This window comes from Oncorhynchus gorbuscha, linkage group LG24 (assembly GCF_021184085.1).
Source record: "Oncorhynchus gorbuscha isolate QuinsamMale2020 ecotype Even-year linkage group LG24, OgorEven_v1.0, whole genome shotgun sequence".
NCBI classification, from domain to species: Eukaryota; Metazoa; Chordata; class Actinopteri; order Salmoniformes; family Salmonidae; genus Oncorhynchus; species Oncorhynchus gorbuscha.
The window spans coordinates 12,023,637-12,040,257 of record NC_060196.1 but is presented as its reverse complement, the minus strand read 5'-3'; the positions used below and the strand labels follow the sequence as shown (position 1 = coordinate 12,040,257).

Sequence of the window (16,621 nt, the reverse complement as noted above, 5' to 3'; positions counted from 1 at the left end):
GTGATACAGTGAAGGGAGAGATATCATGGACCCAGTTTACCCTGAGGGCTATTGTGTTCACTGGGTCAAAACATTCCAGAGAAGTCATCTCCGCTTAAAAACCAGTTGAAGTCAGCTCAGCACTCTGCTGCTTCGCTCTCCGTAGCCGGGGTTACTCTAGGGCGTTCCACTTTGGCCCAAATACTAAGCTAGAGTCCTGGGCTCCTCACTTTTCACTCTGTTCCGTCCCTCCCTGCCCAGCTTGAATTTGTAATCTTCTTACTTAAACATTAACGTCTCTGTGTTTGTGTTGCGTTAGTTAGTTAGCACAGTGACAAGAGTAGCTACCGGATACATGGTAAAGTAGCAACATTACCCCTTGGAGGGGAAGGGGGGGGGGTACTAGAAGGTAGTTTCACCCATAACTAGGGCCATAACCCTGTACTATTTGAAGACAACTTATACCTACAACTTTGTCTGTCCCTGTAGGAGAACCCTTTTGGGTTCCAGGTAAAACTCAACTGGTAACATTAACTAGACAGGAAACACTTAGCTGCCCCAGAGGCTCCTGGGAGCAGGTCAGGGGGGACGTGGTATGTGTTGAAGAGACGTCCCCACAGCATAGAGACCACCCCAGTGCATAGAGACGACCCCAGAGCAAATAACCAAGGAGTGGTGACGAGCTCTAATCATCCTGACTTCAGGAAACAAGAGACTGGAGATGTGCCTTAGCAACAGTACTGAGTGAGAGTACTGCCATGAAAGACCAGAAGGATAGCCCCTAAAGGTACTGTCTGTCTGCACTTGGCCCCTAACTACTGAGTGAGAGTACTGCCATGAAAGACCAGAAGGATAGCCCCTAAAGGTACTGTCTGTCTGCACTTGGCCCCTAACTACTGAGTGAGAGTACTGCCATGAAAGACCAGAAGGATAGCCCCTAAAGGTACTGTCTGTCTGCACTTGGCCCCTAACTACTGAGTGAGAGTACTGCCATGAAAGACCAGAGGGATAGCCCCTAAAGGTACTGTCTGTCTGCACTTGGCCCCTAACTACTGAGTGAGAGTACTGCCATGAAAGACCAGAGGGATAGCCCCTAAAGGTACTGTCTGTCTGCACTTGGCCCCTAACTACTTAGTGAGAGTACAGCCATGCAAGAAAGAGGGATAGCCCCTAAAGGTACTGTCTGTCTGCACTTGGCCCCTAACTACTGAGTGAGAGTACTGCCATGCAAGAAAGAGGGATAGCCCCTAAAGGTACTGTATGTCTGCACTTGGCCCCTAACTACTGAGTGAGAGTACTGCCATGAAAGACCAGAGGGATAGCCCCTAAAGGTACTGTCTGTCTGCACTTGGCCCCTAACTACTGAGTGAGAGTACTGCCATGAAAGACCAGAGAGATAGCCCCTAAAGGTACTGTCTGTCTGCACTTGGCCCCTAACTACTGAGTGAGAGTACTGCCATGAAAGACCAGAGGGATAGCCCCTAAAGGTACTGTCTGTCTGCACTTGGCCCCTAACTACTGAGTGAGAGTACTGCCATGAAAGACCAGAAGGATAGCCCCTAAAGGTACTGTCTGTCTGCACTTGGCCCCTAACTACTGAGTGAGAGTACAGCCATGCAAGAAAGAGGGATAGCCCCTAAAGGTACTGTCTGTCTGCACTTGGCCCCTAACTACTGAGTGAGAGTACTGCCATGAAAGACCAGAGGGATAGCCCCTAAAGGTACTGTCTGTCTGCACTTGGCCCCTAACTACTTAGTGAGAGTACAGCCATGCAAGAAAGAGGGATAGCCCCTAAAGGTACTGTCTGTCTGCACTTGGCTTAGGTGGTGACTATGCTTACTTCTCTGACCTACCAAAACAATAACAAGTAGGCTACAACAATACGAGGCAGACTGGCATCCAGGCTTGTCACTACTGGCCCTGGCTTCTGGTGAGTAATACTTGATAGACCTGAGGAGACTGATGGTTCACCTGTTCCCAAACCTCACTGACTCAACAAACAACCTACAATCAGACAAACAAAATGGCTGCCTTTTTCCAAGACTTACAAAAGACAGTTGGCTACAGATAACTTCAGGTTGATAGAAGACGACGTGGAACAAAGGTACTGCACTGCGTCGGGAATAGGACGCAATTTGGGACACGGAGGACGACTGTCCTGACTGACTGAGTCTAATAACCTGAGAGAAGGAAGCTGCCTGTGGTGTTATTCAACAGAACCAAAACGGGAAATGAGAGTCTGGCTGATCTGGAACTTGACCGACCGACGGGGAAAACAACAAAGAATGTGGGAGACGAGGCGAGCCAGACCACTTTGAGAAGGAGAATTGTGCGTGCGTGCATCCGCGCGTCAGTGTGAAGAGAATAGTTCTAGCGACCTTCGACAGAACAAACGACCCACCTAGGAAACCCGTCAGTCAGTCAGTCTGGCTGACACATCAACCCATTACATTAAAGCTAGTTTTTGTTACAAACCCGAAAAGAGAAACGCAATCGGCATCATATCGATATAGAACATACAGTGAGAGAAGAGAAAAAGTCTGTGGATTTCGTGAGATTAAAGAGAAGTGGATATGTTTCATGAATAAGATTAAAGTGCTTCTGCTGTGACACGAGGCACTAATTCTAACAAAATGAACTTTCTCCCCTTTGACATAATGGCACTCCACTGTAAGGCTTTATATAAGGGAAGGTTTTTATAGAGGGTCAATGCAGAGCTGTGATCTTCTCCGAGACTCCTTTTACACACTGACGTAACCAATTTTAAGACTGGTATTTTTAACACTGACACCTTTCTCCTCGTTTGGCCAGACTGCTCACGTGACTCGTTTTAATTTGCCCACAACATAATTCTGCTGGAAGGAGCTGTTACGCAACAGTGTTGACACGGTCTTTGTGACCTGAATTTCTCAGGTAATATCTTAACTGTGCTCGAGTCCTCTGGAAGGAAGCCTAGGTGGGAAGTTATACCGCAAGAAGTAGATAGACGATAAATGCATGTTGGAGTGGAAATGTGAAATACTTTTTCACACCTTTTCTCTATCCCGGCCATAGTGGGGTCAGTGAGCTCTGTTCTGAAGCGATTCATCTTTTAGTGGTAGGCCTATGTCAGTCTCGGAACTACTCTTTGGTTAGATATAGAATCGCGATAGCATGGTTACCACAGATACAGTTCATTTATGCTCCTTTATGTAATAACGAATGACATTTGTTATCTTCAAAATGCGTCAGCTCGATGGTTTAACAGCGGTCTTAGCGTTAACCTCGATGAGGTGCCATGAGGCTCATCCAGCAGTTGATGTGACATAATAAGCCAATTCAACCAAAAAAAAAAGTCAATTAATAGTCAATGTCAGTTGAACGTTGAAATATGACATTTTGCCCGGTGGGTAGACAATATGTATGGTAAATATGTAGGTGTGTGGGGACTGGGACACCTCAAGACTCATGCAAGGGAAAGATACTATCATCAACCTGATATCCTCGAAGACCTTTCCCCCCTCTTCCTGGGCCAAGGTCATGACATCCCCATGTACCTTCCACTCTGAAAATGGCCGCTCAGCAAGAGCCAAAAGCGAACATACAGTACCCATTAAATCTGTGGAGCAGTGTGCAGGAGGTTCTTTTCCATGGTATTCAGTTTTATCATGCAGTTAATACGATTACTTATTCACCATCTAACATGAGATGGACAGTAACGCGAGGGGAGACGAGAGCACATAATGATCCTCAAACAGGATGTAGTAGACACATTCCAAGCCCAGGGTTGGTCCAGTTCAGACACAGACACAGTAGTCAAAACATTAAAGGGCCACTTAGTTTAAATCTGTATCCTGTTGTGATGGGTGGGTCCAGGGAGGTCTTCCTGACATTTAAAGAGATAGGACAGGACATGGGCGCTGCCCCCCCCCGTTGGTTCAGCAGCAACCTCCCCACCCCAGGACTGGCATGGACTGATTACACCAGTGCTATGCCAACCATAGAAATCTAATTACTAGAAGGGACAAAGCCTGGTCCCATATTTGTTTGTGCCGTCAAGCCAACTCCCAGCAGATCTGTGACCAGGCTAACAAAGCCCCTCAGACCACCACGTGTTTTGACTGGATCACTCATGGGTACACTGAATCATAGGACATTTACTGGAATGAGAACGTCCATTCTAGTCATTCTATTTCTATGCTGCCAACCTGCACCCATTGCCCTCCATTATGAGCCAAAAGGCCCCATTTTGATTAGGGGCTGTATGGTCCCCAGTAATCTGCTTTTCTTCGCATTAGGAATTTGGGTTTTCATGGAGGCCATTAAAATCTAAGCATGGCATTTGCTCTGAACTCTCTGCACCGTACGGCCCCAGGAAATCGAGGACTGAAACCGTCAAACAAGTCTCAAGTTCAGTACTATGTGCTTCAAGTGTACAGCGTGTGTCCTACGTCTATTGCTAGAAGGGATGTACAGATAGGTGATCATACCTACCTACTGAAAAACCAGGCTAACCAAACTCAGATCAGTATGCGTGCAATACGTCTATGGCCCAGGGCCTATGTATGCAGGTGGGTACAGGCTTAGGATCAGATTCAGTCACATCAATGTACATGCAGAAACATACATAAAATGTGATGTCATGCAGTACTTTAAACAATACGTACAAATATATACATCAGCGTAATTTTTTCTTATTTTTTATTTATTTTATTTTTTACCTTTATTTTACTAGGCAAGTCAGTTAAGAACAAATTCTTATTTTCAATGACGGCCTAGGAACAGTGGGTTAACTGCCTGTTCAGGGGCAGAACGGCCGTCCAAATATATGGACGGTGCATCAATATCCATGTACATCCCACTGGGCACCGATGTCATTTCAACGTCTAGTTACCATTTACATTTGGTTAAGTTGTAAACTAGCGAGAATTCAATGTGAAATCAACAACAAAAGAAAAAGACAAAAATTCCCGTATGTTGTTGACATTTTGCAAATCCAATCAGTTTTCCACATTGATTCAATGTCATCGCATTGCATTTACTTTGTTGAAATGACATGAAAACAAAGTGGATTCAACCAGTTTTTGGCCCAGTGGGATGCATCTTTACGTCTGTAGCTCAGGGTCTATGTACTGTGATCTGTCCTACCTGCCGTGTTGCCCTGTAGTTTCCTCAGAGCCCGCACCAGAACCTTGTAGCCCTCGAAGCTCTTGTCATTCTGGCTGTAGAGGAGGATCTTCTTGGCATCGATGAACAGACGGGAGATTCTGTGTTTCATAGAGAGGCGAATAGACGATGTGAGGAACAACGGTGGTAAAAGACACATGCGGATCCTCTGGGGTTGAGGATCTGAAAGCAGGAACAATGCTCCTTGTGGCATGGTCCATTATTTACATGTTTTAATGTCTTAGCTTACACTGTTTACTTGGTTGTTTGTCATAGACATGACTAATCAAATCATTCTATCAACTCGGGCAATGATAAAGGGTTAGTTTACCCGGCATGAACTCACATAGAATCGTTGAAGTTGCCCACCAGCCCTGGGGTCTCTCCTGGTGTGGGGTGGCGGAAGCAGGGGTTGTTGGCGTTGCAGATGATCCCTTGTACCCAGGGCAAGGTGCCCGCCGAGGGCATGGCCTTGTTAGGGAAATGGCCTGGAGGGGGTGGGGGATGAGGGGGGGAATAGAGAAGTTCAATGATCGACACCACTCTATGTCACAATATCTCCCTATGAAACTGCCCAGACGGGCACTGAAGTCAAATGATTAGGTTGGGTAATTGTGGAACTTCAGTCAGTCACCCAACATTTCACAATGGCAGAGCAAGGAGGACTGAGTGAAACTCCATTTCAGCTTGGCTCAATTCAGCAGATCGAAAGAACAGCCAGGCGTGGACATCTTGTTTAGCAAGAGCACAGTACAACGGGGGAACCTGGAGTGGGCACAGGTTCCTCGTGTTCTCGGAGGAACTGTGTTATCTAGCAGAGAGACCAAGGTTGCGTCCCAAATGGCCCCCTATTCCGCAGGTGCTCTGGTCAAAAGCAGTGCACTATGTAGGGAATAGGGGGCCATCTGGGACGGAGACCAAGAGAGACCGCCATTGTCCGCAACCCCAAACTCCGTACCATAGACAACAGTCAGACCCCCCGTGGGGGTATCTGGTGAATAATTGCCTCGGTGAACCACATGACTCATGTGACCTTTGGATCAGCATTCACTTTCAGTGACGAGTCAGAAGAGGTTGTCAGTAAACCGTTATCTGCTACTGTAAAGCCCGGCAGATCGTGAAGCAATCACCTAGAGTGGGACGATACAGTGTGACCCAGTCCTGAGGTCAATACTGTTGAGTTGAGTGGGTGAAGTCAAGTATTGCTATCTACGGCCGAGTTGACTAGTGACAAGTTTGACAGTCAACAAAATGGTGACGTGCACATTCTGCAAAACAAGATGTTATAGAAGTATTCACACTTTACTTTTTTGTCAATGTGTGTGTGTGTGTGTGTGTGTGTGAGTGTGTGTGTGTGTGTCTGACAAGCCTACTGGATTTTTTAAAAGCAGTGCCATTGTAGTGACACTTGAATTGTCCTTTCACAGTCCACAGTCAACGTATCATACACAGAGTTTAATAGTCCAGCCTACTGGCCTGCTGTACAACCTACACTGAGTGTACAGAACATTTTGAACACCTGCTTTTTCCATGACATAGACTGCCCAGGTGAAAGCTATGATCCCTTATTGATGTCACTTGCTAAATCCATTTAAAATCAATGTAGATGAAAGGGAGGAGACAGGTTAAAGAAGGATTTTTATGCCTTGAGACAATTGAGACGTGGATTGTGTATGTGTGCCATTCAGAGGGTGAATGGGCAAGACAAAAGATTTAAGTGTCTTCGAACGGGATATGGTAGGCACCAGGCGTATTGGTTTGAGTGTGTCAAGAACTGCAACGCTGCTGGGATTTTCACGTTCAACAAGAATGTGTATCAAGAATGGTCCACCACCAAAAGGATATCCAGCCAACTTGACACAACTGTGGGAAGCATTGGAGTCAAGATGGGCCAGCCTCCCTGTGGAACGCTTTCGACACCTTGCAGAGTCCATGCCCAATGAATTTAAAGGGGGTGCAACTCAATATTAGGCAGGTGTTCCTAATGTTTTGTACACTCAGTGTATTATATATTTATTTTTATTTTTTTATTTCACCTTTATTTAACCAGGTAGGGAAGTTGAGAACAAGTTCTCATTTACAATTGCGACCTGGCCAAGATAAAGCAAAGCAGTTCGACAGGTACAACGACACAGAGTTACACATGGAGTAAAACAAACATACAGTCAATAATACAGTAGAAAAATAAGTCTATATACAATGTGAGCAAATGAGGTGGGATAAGGGAGGTAAAGGCAAAAAAGGCCATAGTGGTGAAGTAAATACAATATAGCAAGTAAAAAATAAAAATAAATAAACATTAGAATGGTAGATTTGCAGTGGAAGAATGTGCAAAATAGAGATAGAAATAATGGGGGTGCAAAGGAGCAAAATAATTAAATAAATAAATACAGTAGGGGGAGAGGTAGTTGTTTGGGCTAAATTATAGATGGGCTATGTACAGGTGCAGTAATCTGTGAGCTGCTCTGACAGCTGGTGCTTAAAGCTAGTGAGGGGGATATATGAGGGCAAAGGTATAGCTTTCTGACCTGGTGAAATACAGTATGTACATCCCAAATAGCACCATATTCCCTATGGGCCCTGGTCAAAAGTACTGCACTATATAGGGAATAGGATGCCAATTGGGATGGAACCAAGATCTTTACTGGAGACCTGTATTGACAAGATAGAGATAAGGGGGGCAATAGACAGTATAGTAGCTATACATCCTTCCACTCACGTCCATACTGTATTGATGTAAACAAACATACTACACAGTCCAGTGTTGTTGGAGTCCTACTGGTATACATTTGAATTCAGGAAGTTAATTTAATGGAGATTAATTTACTATTGCTTTCAGGTGAATTTCGCAATGATTCAATTTCATTGCACTCTCTGACTTTACGGAAATATACAATTCTATTTTAGCTTCTAACTTTGTCAAAACAGCTTTAAAATGTCAACAACGGGTTTCTCGGAGTTGACGTTTTCTAAGAATTACGATCATGTTCTCCTTAACATTCTTTGACCGCGTTAATCAATGTGAGTTTGCCCAGATACAACAGGTACACGTTGAACACTGGTCGTTCCAGGAAAACGGCTTTTCTTGACCGACTCCATTGAATCAATGATCAATGGGTCTTTCACAATGTGCAATTCAACGGAAGTAGAATTGCACTATAAATTAAGTACCCTCAAAGTTGAGAATATATTATCTGTGTAAGTAACAAACTCTTCCCAGCGCTGTTATGGTGTACTACAGGAGTTTTAAAGGCCAGTGGGTCAATATATCAAATATTGACCAACTGAGTGGGATATTGACCAACCGAGTGGGATGTTTTTAAGAAAACAGTATAGAGGGAGGACCTTGGCTTGGGATGAGGAATGGCAGACAAGGCCATTAACGTACTCTTCTCTGCGTTGACATTTCTTGGACCATAAAAATATATATATTCCTTTCCAGGTATTTGTAACATTTCCACAAGTGTTCACTAAGTCTTCCCTTATCCATTGTTCTAGATTCTAGAAAAATGAAATCCATTGAGACACATTTCTTGTGGGAATCTCCTGCCTTCCACTGTTCTGTTGTGACTAACTGTCTTTGATACGAACAGTAATGTCCTTTAAACACGGTGAGCTCTCTGTTTCCCTGAAGTATCTTTTGTCTGTATTGCTTTGCTTTCCAATGAGTCTTGGACTCAATAAACAATAGTGGCTGATGATATAAAGGACAACTGCCTGGAATCCTGTTGTCCTCCATCTTGTGATCTCTGACTCATCTGACTACAAAGAATGGAAAATGGGAACAAATGATTACGGGCAACAGTATTCGGACCAAATGTCATGAGGCCTCTAGTACGTCACTACTTACCCAGTCGAGACACTAACATTATTCTTGAATTGCCTCATTATAACTGTGCAAATACACAAAGCTTGATTTGAGCTCAATTCAAATTCTAAAAGCTTTATTTAAATTGACATAAGACAGAAAATAACACACTGTGAATCCAGGCACTCTGTATGTGTGGGCTACTCACACTCATGTTGCTCGTAGGGCGGGTAATGCATCCTCACAGATATGAGGATGAAGAAGATGAAGAGCGGCCATATTATCTCGATAACTAGCTGGAGCTGAAAGGGAAGTTCAGAAGGTCGATGAGAGACTGACAAATTCAGTCAGGACAAACAGCATTCAAACAGTGAAACCAATGCCATAGTAAGGAAGTCTGGTCTCCCTACAGAACAACCCATTTGGAGATTTCAATCATACAATCATGTGGAGTTTATCCGGGGCAAAACGACAGATGAGGAGGAATCTTTGAACCTGACATTGTTTGCAAAGTAGGGTGGCCAATGGATGTAAAAACAATTTGACGCAAAAAAATACTGAATGTTTCAGTGTCTTAAAGCAGTGGCTCCCAACCAGGGGTACTAGGAGAGGTACTTGATTAGACTCATGAGACCATAGGCCTACTGGTAAAGGGGGTACTTCAAGGGTACTCCGGGCAGAGCAAAATGTACTTGGTGGTACAATAACTGAAAAGGGTTGGAAACCACTGTCCTAGAGTAGACAACCCACCTCTAAGCTTCTTTGTGTACAATCCAGGTTACCAATTTCTTGACTATGTTGGATGGGTCATTTTGATTCTAAGAGGCATTTCATCAATTACTTTTAACTTATTATTTTAAAACCTAGGATCCCCTTTAGAATGGACTGGTCCAGCTTTTCAGTGGAAGTGGGTCATTCCACAAACCCTTATTGGGGTGTCAGAGGCAGCCATTAAGGGGTTTATCAGCTGTTGTTGGTAAATATATTATAATCTTTATCCTAGCTAGGACTGGGAGTGGGAAGGGAGAGGTGTTGGTTGGGTGGACATATGTTCACAGCAGCTGCTGTCCTCCCAGCCCCAGACTCACAGAGCATCGGGATGGGGGATGAAAGGATGATTGGTCAAATGGAGGCCGGGGATATGTTCTATAAATGTATCTGGTTCTTAGATTCTTCTGAGAGATGTTGAGGTTTAACAGTTGGATGACATTATAAGACAAGGTGACAGTGTTGTTTAAAATGTTCCAGAATCCAAACCCTTTGTGTGGAAAACGTGCACTTGAGAGAGCACTTAAAACTCCTCCACGCTACGAATCACCATCACTACTCTCTGCTACATTGACATCCTCTACGGTTTGAACATCCTCAATGAGTCAAAGGATCAAGTTCATTCAAGTGTTTTTTTTAACAATCTCACCCTTTTTACCAATACATAGACTATGCTATTATTTCTGTGTGCATTGGCCACACAGACGACAATAAATCAAATCAAATCAAATTTTATTTGTCACATACACACGGTTAGCAGATGTTAATGCGAGTGTAGCGAAATGCTTGTGCTTCTAGTTCCGACAATGCAGTAATAACCAACAAGTAATCTAGCTAACAATTCCAAAACTACTACCTTATAGACACAAGTGTAAGGGGATAAAGAATATGTACATAAAGATATATGAATGAGTGATGGTACAGAGCGGCATAGGCAAGATACAGTAGATGGTATTGAGTGCAGTATATACATATGAGATGAGTATGTAAACAAAGTGGCATAGTTAAAGTGGCTAGTGATACATGTATTACATAAGGATGCAGTAGATGATATAGAGTAGAGTATATACGTATACATATGAGATGAATGAGCAATAGTAACACATTGTATATTCTACCAAACTTCGTAGCCAATAAACCTTGTTTTTCCCCACGGCAACTTTCCTTGACATGCTCCCCTTATCTCACAGAATCTACGTGGGGTTGGTGGACTTTTCTTTTGTAGTAGCTACTTACTGTCTGTCTCCGTCTGTAGGTGAAGTTCTTCCACAGCAGTAAGCCCAGTTGAGTAGAGACGGCCATCTCGCCTCAGGGACCTATCCTACAGCCGTCCAGCTCCCAACTGCAGAGCACAGTGACAACACAGTGAGACTCGGGGACCTTTTCTACAACTCTTGAGCTCCGCATCTGCAGACAACACAGCACAGTGAGACCAGAGAACAAGGCTGTTTGAGTCCACTGGACACCACGCCACTCATAGGTCAAAGTCTAACCAAATATAACCATCAGATCTCCAATGGATACTGGACTGTATTAACCAATCAGAGCAGTTTCCAGGATTGGGAGATTCAGTGTCTGTTACAAAAAAACACACTGGGACTTTTGGATCTACAAACAGTCACTGGATACTTGGATACTTGGCAAGTGAAAGTGTGCCACCCACACAATTGCACAAAAAAAGACTTTAATATCTAAAGTACCAAATGTCCTCATGACATTTCAATTTAATCCAGCTATTGCAATGCAGAAATTAGCAATCACTCAAATAGCAAAAGGCAAATGCTGTTACTATCTATTTACACAAACAGCTGTATTGTTAAATACTTCCAGATGCAACAGAGTTTTTGTGACACAAATGGGTCCCGTGTGGCTCCGTTGGTAAGAGCATGGCACATGCAACTCTAGGGTTGTGGGTTCAATTCCCACGGGGGACCAGTATTCAACAACAACAAAAAGTATGAAAATGTATGCATTCTCTACTGTACATCGCTCTGGATAAGAGCCTCTGCGAAATTACTCAAATGTAAAGCACTTGCCGTTCAATCAATTATGGTGACGCAACACTCTCTCAAACAATTATAATCCCTTTTTTCAAGACAAAACTGTATGAGACGAGTGAAGGACCAGTAGACTACGCACGTAACATTTCATCAGTGATGTAGCCTATTCCGGGTGGGTGGGTGGATTGATAGCCTATTCATTACGAAACACGTTCAAAAGATGAATTGGGCAAAATCTGAATGATAGTCTACCTCAGGTCCCAGCGTAATGAAACAGATTTTCAAATGAACCGATCGTATATTGATTACATTTAAGGTTGTTACCATGTTTTTACGTTGTTTTTTCATTCAGCTTCATCACATAACATAACAAACCACTACAGTACAAATTGTAAACAACAGCCTCCTCCAAATGAATCAATGCGGTTGCCTGGTGCAGAATTGCTGCGGGCTCCTCTAGTGTTTTAATGTGATTATTGCCATTTTTCACTCGTTCCAGATCCATATCATGATCATCTCTTTTCCCCAACAGAAGCTTAGCCTGTTCTATTTTCAACTACGGTCTCAAAACATTCAGAATACGAAAATCTTACAAAGACCAAGAACAAAATTAATCAGCGCTTTGATGAAACAGGCTATGAAAAAAAACAAAAAAAACGAATGAATAATGATATGACAACCACTATGGTCAACGATGGGCCGACAATAAAACATAATTGCTCATCCTTTTTGGCAAACATCTGCTACCTTTAACTACAACATCAAGCCTGCATCAATGAATCAGAAACAAACATTTATTAAAACAATAAAAACATAATTTCACAAACTAAAGACGTTGCATTCTTTCATTGTACTCGAATGTCAAACATATCAGTGCAATATAATAATAGAAATAACTTCAGAACTTCATGCTGGATGTTTCATTGTTTCAAGAGGAAGAGGTTACTCTCGGTCATTCAGCGCAGCGTACTCTTCTATACAATAAACCGCAGCAGATGCTGTAGTGTAGCACACACACTGTATTCATCAAGCACAATACGGTCATATGCGATAAAGGACGTAACATACACTACCCACACTTTGTCATCTTACCCATCCGACCAAAACATCATAAATGCATCTAAGTTATTCAATACATTTAATTGAGGATAAAAACTAGAAATCATGTGTTGATTGTTGTGAACGACGTCGCGTCCTATACAAGTGCGAAGGCAAAGATGCGCTTTTGTTTTGAAAATATTTACAAACTGAATCAAACATGCGCGACCATGTACATCCCTTCTGTAAAGATCAAATAAAACAGTTCCTTTGGGATGATGCAGGACACAATGCATGTCACCCACTGAGCAACTTCACAAAGAAACAACAAAAACGAACAAATAAAAACAACCGACCTTTTTCCCTAATGCTGCGCAAATCCAATTCTTCAATGTTCATCAATTGTAATTCCTTGAATTGGAAAAGGTCAAATGGACGCTTTTTTATTCGCTTTTTTTTTTACGACCGTTATTGTCTTCGCTGCTCTGTGTCTCTGGTTCTGCCTTTTTTCTCCTCCAAGCTTTTATAGTGGCAGCCAATGCAGCCGCTTTCGGAAGGGGAAAGGTAACTCGCGGTCAAAAGGATACGAGGCTGTTTGTGTTGCTGTCTCCTTAAACGGGACACACGTGTCGGGCCCCAAGAAAAACAGCTCTTAAGAGGGCTACGGTGCCCTATACAGATATATTTAGGTATTGAATCCGTCCATGCAACGTATACAATCATTTTATGATTGTGTCATTGTCATATCTGTATAATAGCCACATTTTGGGTTGAAATCAAGTGCTCAGTCTTGTCAGTGGCCAGTGGGGACATAATCGAGGTCAATAAATACCATCATTCTATGACAGACTCTAAATGCAGGTTCAATCTGAAGGCATATCAGTTCCACACTTTATAAATATAGAATTATGCTTTACCCTTTTGAAATAGAATTCTAGAAGTGTTGGAACTTCAGATTGAACCTACATTTAGAGTCTGTCATGTCGGCATATTGATATTTATTGGCCCAAACGCCATTCCACCTCAGTGACTTTGACTAAACAATAACTAGACACACAGGTTTGACGACCAGGTTCACTGGTTAACTAACTACACAATTACTGTCCAACGATGCTGCATCCGTGATGACTAGGGCCAACATCACTGTATCATCAACTAGACTACAGGACATAATACACTCTGAGCCTGGGCACAAGTTGAATGTTGAAGACGTATCACAGATTGTTGAGTAGAGTAATCCTAATTGGTTTGTGTCTTTTGTCTTTAGAGGATGGGTGCAAGGACATGGTAGCATCTCTCTGCCAAGGGATCGACCATCTGGTGTTCAATCTTTAAATAGCTTGACTAGTCTCTTCGGTTTAGTCTTACTGTATTACAGTCTTACATGCATATACTCTTGTATTCACATTCAATATACAATATGGACCATAGAGTTCATGAACCCTGAAGGTCTTCATTTGTTGACTTTAGAGGGCAACACAAAGGCTGTTCCTTACAGTAGTCTATCTTTGTAGGTTTCAAATCAAATCAAATTGTATTTGTCACATACACATGGTTAGCAGATGTTAATGCGAGTGTAGCGAAATGCTTGTGCTTCTAGTTCCGACAATGCAGTAATAACCAACAAGTAATCTAACTAACAATTCCAAAACTACTGTTTTATATACAGTGTAAGGGGATAAATAATATGTACATAAGGATATATGAATGAGTGATGGTACAGAGCAGCATAGGCAAGATACAGTAGATGGTATCGAGTACAGTATATACATATGAGATGAGTATGTAAACAAAGTGGCATAGTTAAAGTGGCTAGTGATACATGTATTACATAAGGATGCAGTCGATGATATAGAGTACAGTATATACGTATGCATATGAGATGAATAATGTAGGGTAAGTAACATTATATAAGGTAGCATTGTTTAAAGTGGCTAGTGATATATTTACATAATTTCCCATCAATTCCCATTATTAAAGTGGCTGGAGTTGAGTCAGTGTCAGTGTCAGTGTGTTGGCAGCAGCCACTCAATGTTAGTGGTGGCTGTTTAACAGTCTGATGGCCTTGAGATAGAAGCTGTTTTTCAGTCTCTCGGTCCCAGCTTTGATGCACCTGTACTGACCTCGCCTTCTGGATGATGGCGGGGTGAACAGGCAGTGGCTCGGGTGGTTGATGTCCTTGATGATCTTTATGGCCTTCCTGTAACATCGGGTGGTGTAGGTGTCCTGGAGGGCAGGTAGTTTGCCCCCCGGTAATGCGTTGTGCAGACCTCACTACCCTCTGGAGAGCTTTACGGTTGAGGGCGGAGCAGTTGCCGTACCAGGCGGTGATACAGCCCGCCAGGATGCTCTCGATTGTGCATCTGTAGAAGTTTGTGAGTGCTTTTGGTGCCAAGCCGAATTTCTTCAGCCTCCTGAGGTTGAAGAGGCGCTGCTGCGCCTTCTTCACGATGCTGTCTGTGTGAGTGGACCAATTCAGTTTGTCTGTGATGTGTATGCCGAGGAACTTAAAACTTGCTACCCTCTCCACTACTGTTCCATCGATGTGGATAGGGGGGTGTTCCCTCTGCTGTTTCCTGAAGTCCACAATCATCTCCTTAGTTTTGTTGACGTTGAGTGTGAGGTTATTTTCCTGACACCACACTCCGAGGGCCCTCACCTCCTCCCTGTAGGCCGTCTCGTCGTTGTTGGTAATCAAGCCTACCACTGTTGTGTCGTCCGCAAACTTGATGATTGAGTTGGAGCGTGCGTGGCCACCAGTCTTCTTTCTTTTCTCTCCAAAACTCTTGGCGCAGTCGTGGGTGAACAGGGAGTACAGGAGAGGGCTCAGAACGCACCCTTGTGGGGCCCCAGTGTTGAGGATCAGCGGGGAGGAGATGTTGTTGCCTACCCTCACCACCTGGGGGCGGCCCGTCAGGAAGTCCAGTACCCAGTTGCACAGGGCGGGGTCGAGACCCAGGGTCTCGAGCTTGATGACGAGCTTGGAGGTTTACTGTACCTTTACTGTAATATGGTGAATCTTTACTGTAATATGGTGAATCTTTACTGTAATATGGTGAATCTTTACTGTAATATGGTGAATCTTTGCTGTACGATGGTGAATCGTTACTGTATCTTTATGTATGTCTAAATATATTTTTAAGTGTAGATTACAGTTTCTATTCTCATTTACTGCACAGGAGGTTGGTGGCACCTTCATTGAGGAGGACGGGCTGGTGGTAATGGCTGGAATGGAATAGTATCAAACACATGCCATTCCATTCACTCCGTTCCAGCCACTATTATAGGCCTCCCTCCCCTCAGTAGCCTCCAGTGATCTACTGTATCTTGAAGACAGTTTACAAAAGTATTTATTTTTTCTAATAGGGGTTGTAGAACACTTCCACACAGTAGGGGGTTTCAATTAGACAGCAGTTAGGAGAGATTAGACACACAATCCATGAAGAAATATGATTAATTTAGGTCAAACAATAACGATGAAGGAGGATCATGATTAAGAGAGACAACTGTATTGAAAGCTCAATTGACTTGGTGAAGTTCAAGCTGATGACATTAAAGGCCCATTGTGATATTTGTACATTTTTTGTATTTAAATGACTGATCCTACCCATTGATTCTTGATGAATATCACTTACACAGCTAATTGGCCAGTGTTATCTCGTGTTGATTTTTCAGTGTAACATTTCTAGTGTTGATTCAGGAGTTACATTCACTTTGTAAGTGGTAAATGGTGCAAAATAATCCCAGTGTTGGTGTTTATAAACACAGTTGCGTGTGAGAGTGTGATTGTGTCAGTTTTACTCTGTGGAGAGTAACAAATTCCCATCAAAACCACACTCATCTTTATCATATTTCCCAACGTGCTCTACTGCAGGTAGATTTT

General features: G+C 43.1%; 1 protein-coding gene across 3 annotated transcripts in view; it reads right to left on the bottom strand.

The window, feature by feature from the left end:
- Positions 1 to 13,253, bottom strand: part of LOC124013200 (phospholipid-transporting ATPase ABCA1-like) — a 40,991-nt gene extending 27,738 nt beyond the window's left edge. The window contains exons 1-5 of one of the 3 annotated variants that reach the window (XM_046327437.1): positions 13,095 to 13,253; positions 10,937 to 11,042; positions 9,141 to 9,234; positions 5,471 to 5,612; positions 5,107 to 5,225 (exon numbers count right to left, since the gene is read on the bottom strand). In XM_046327437.1, the coding sequence (XP_046183393.1) occupies positions 5,107 to 5,225; positions 5,471 to 5,612; positions 9,141 to 9,234; positions 10,937 to 11,002 (421 nt within the window). In that variant the 5' untranslated portion in view covers positions 11,003 to 11,042; positions 13,095 to 13,253. Of the gene's footprint in view, positions 1 to 5,106; positions 5,226 to 5,470; positions 5,613 to 9,140; positions 9,235 to 10,936; positions 11,108 to 13,094 lie in introns of all 3 variants that reach the window. The other 2 variants (XM_046327439.1, XM_046327438.1) reach the window with 2 other exon arrangements.
- Positions 13,254 to 16,621: the final 3,368 nt, after the last annotated feature.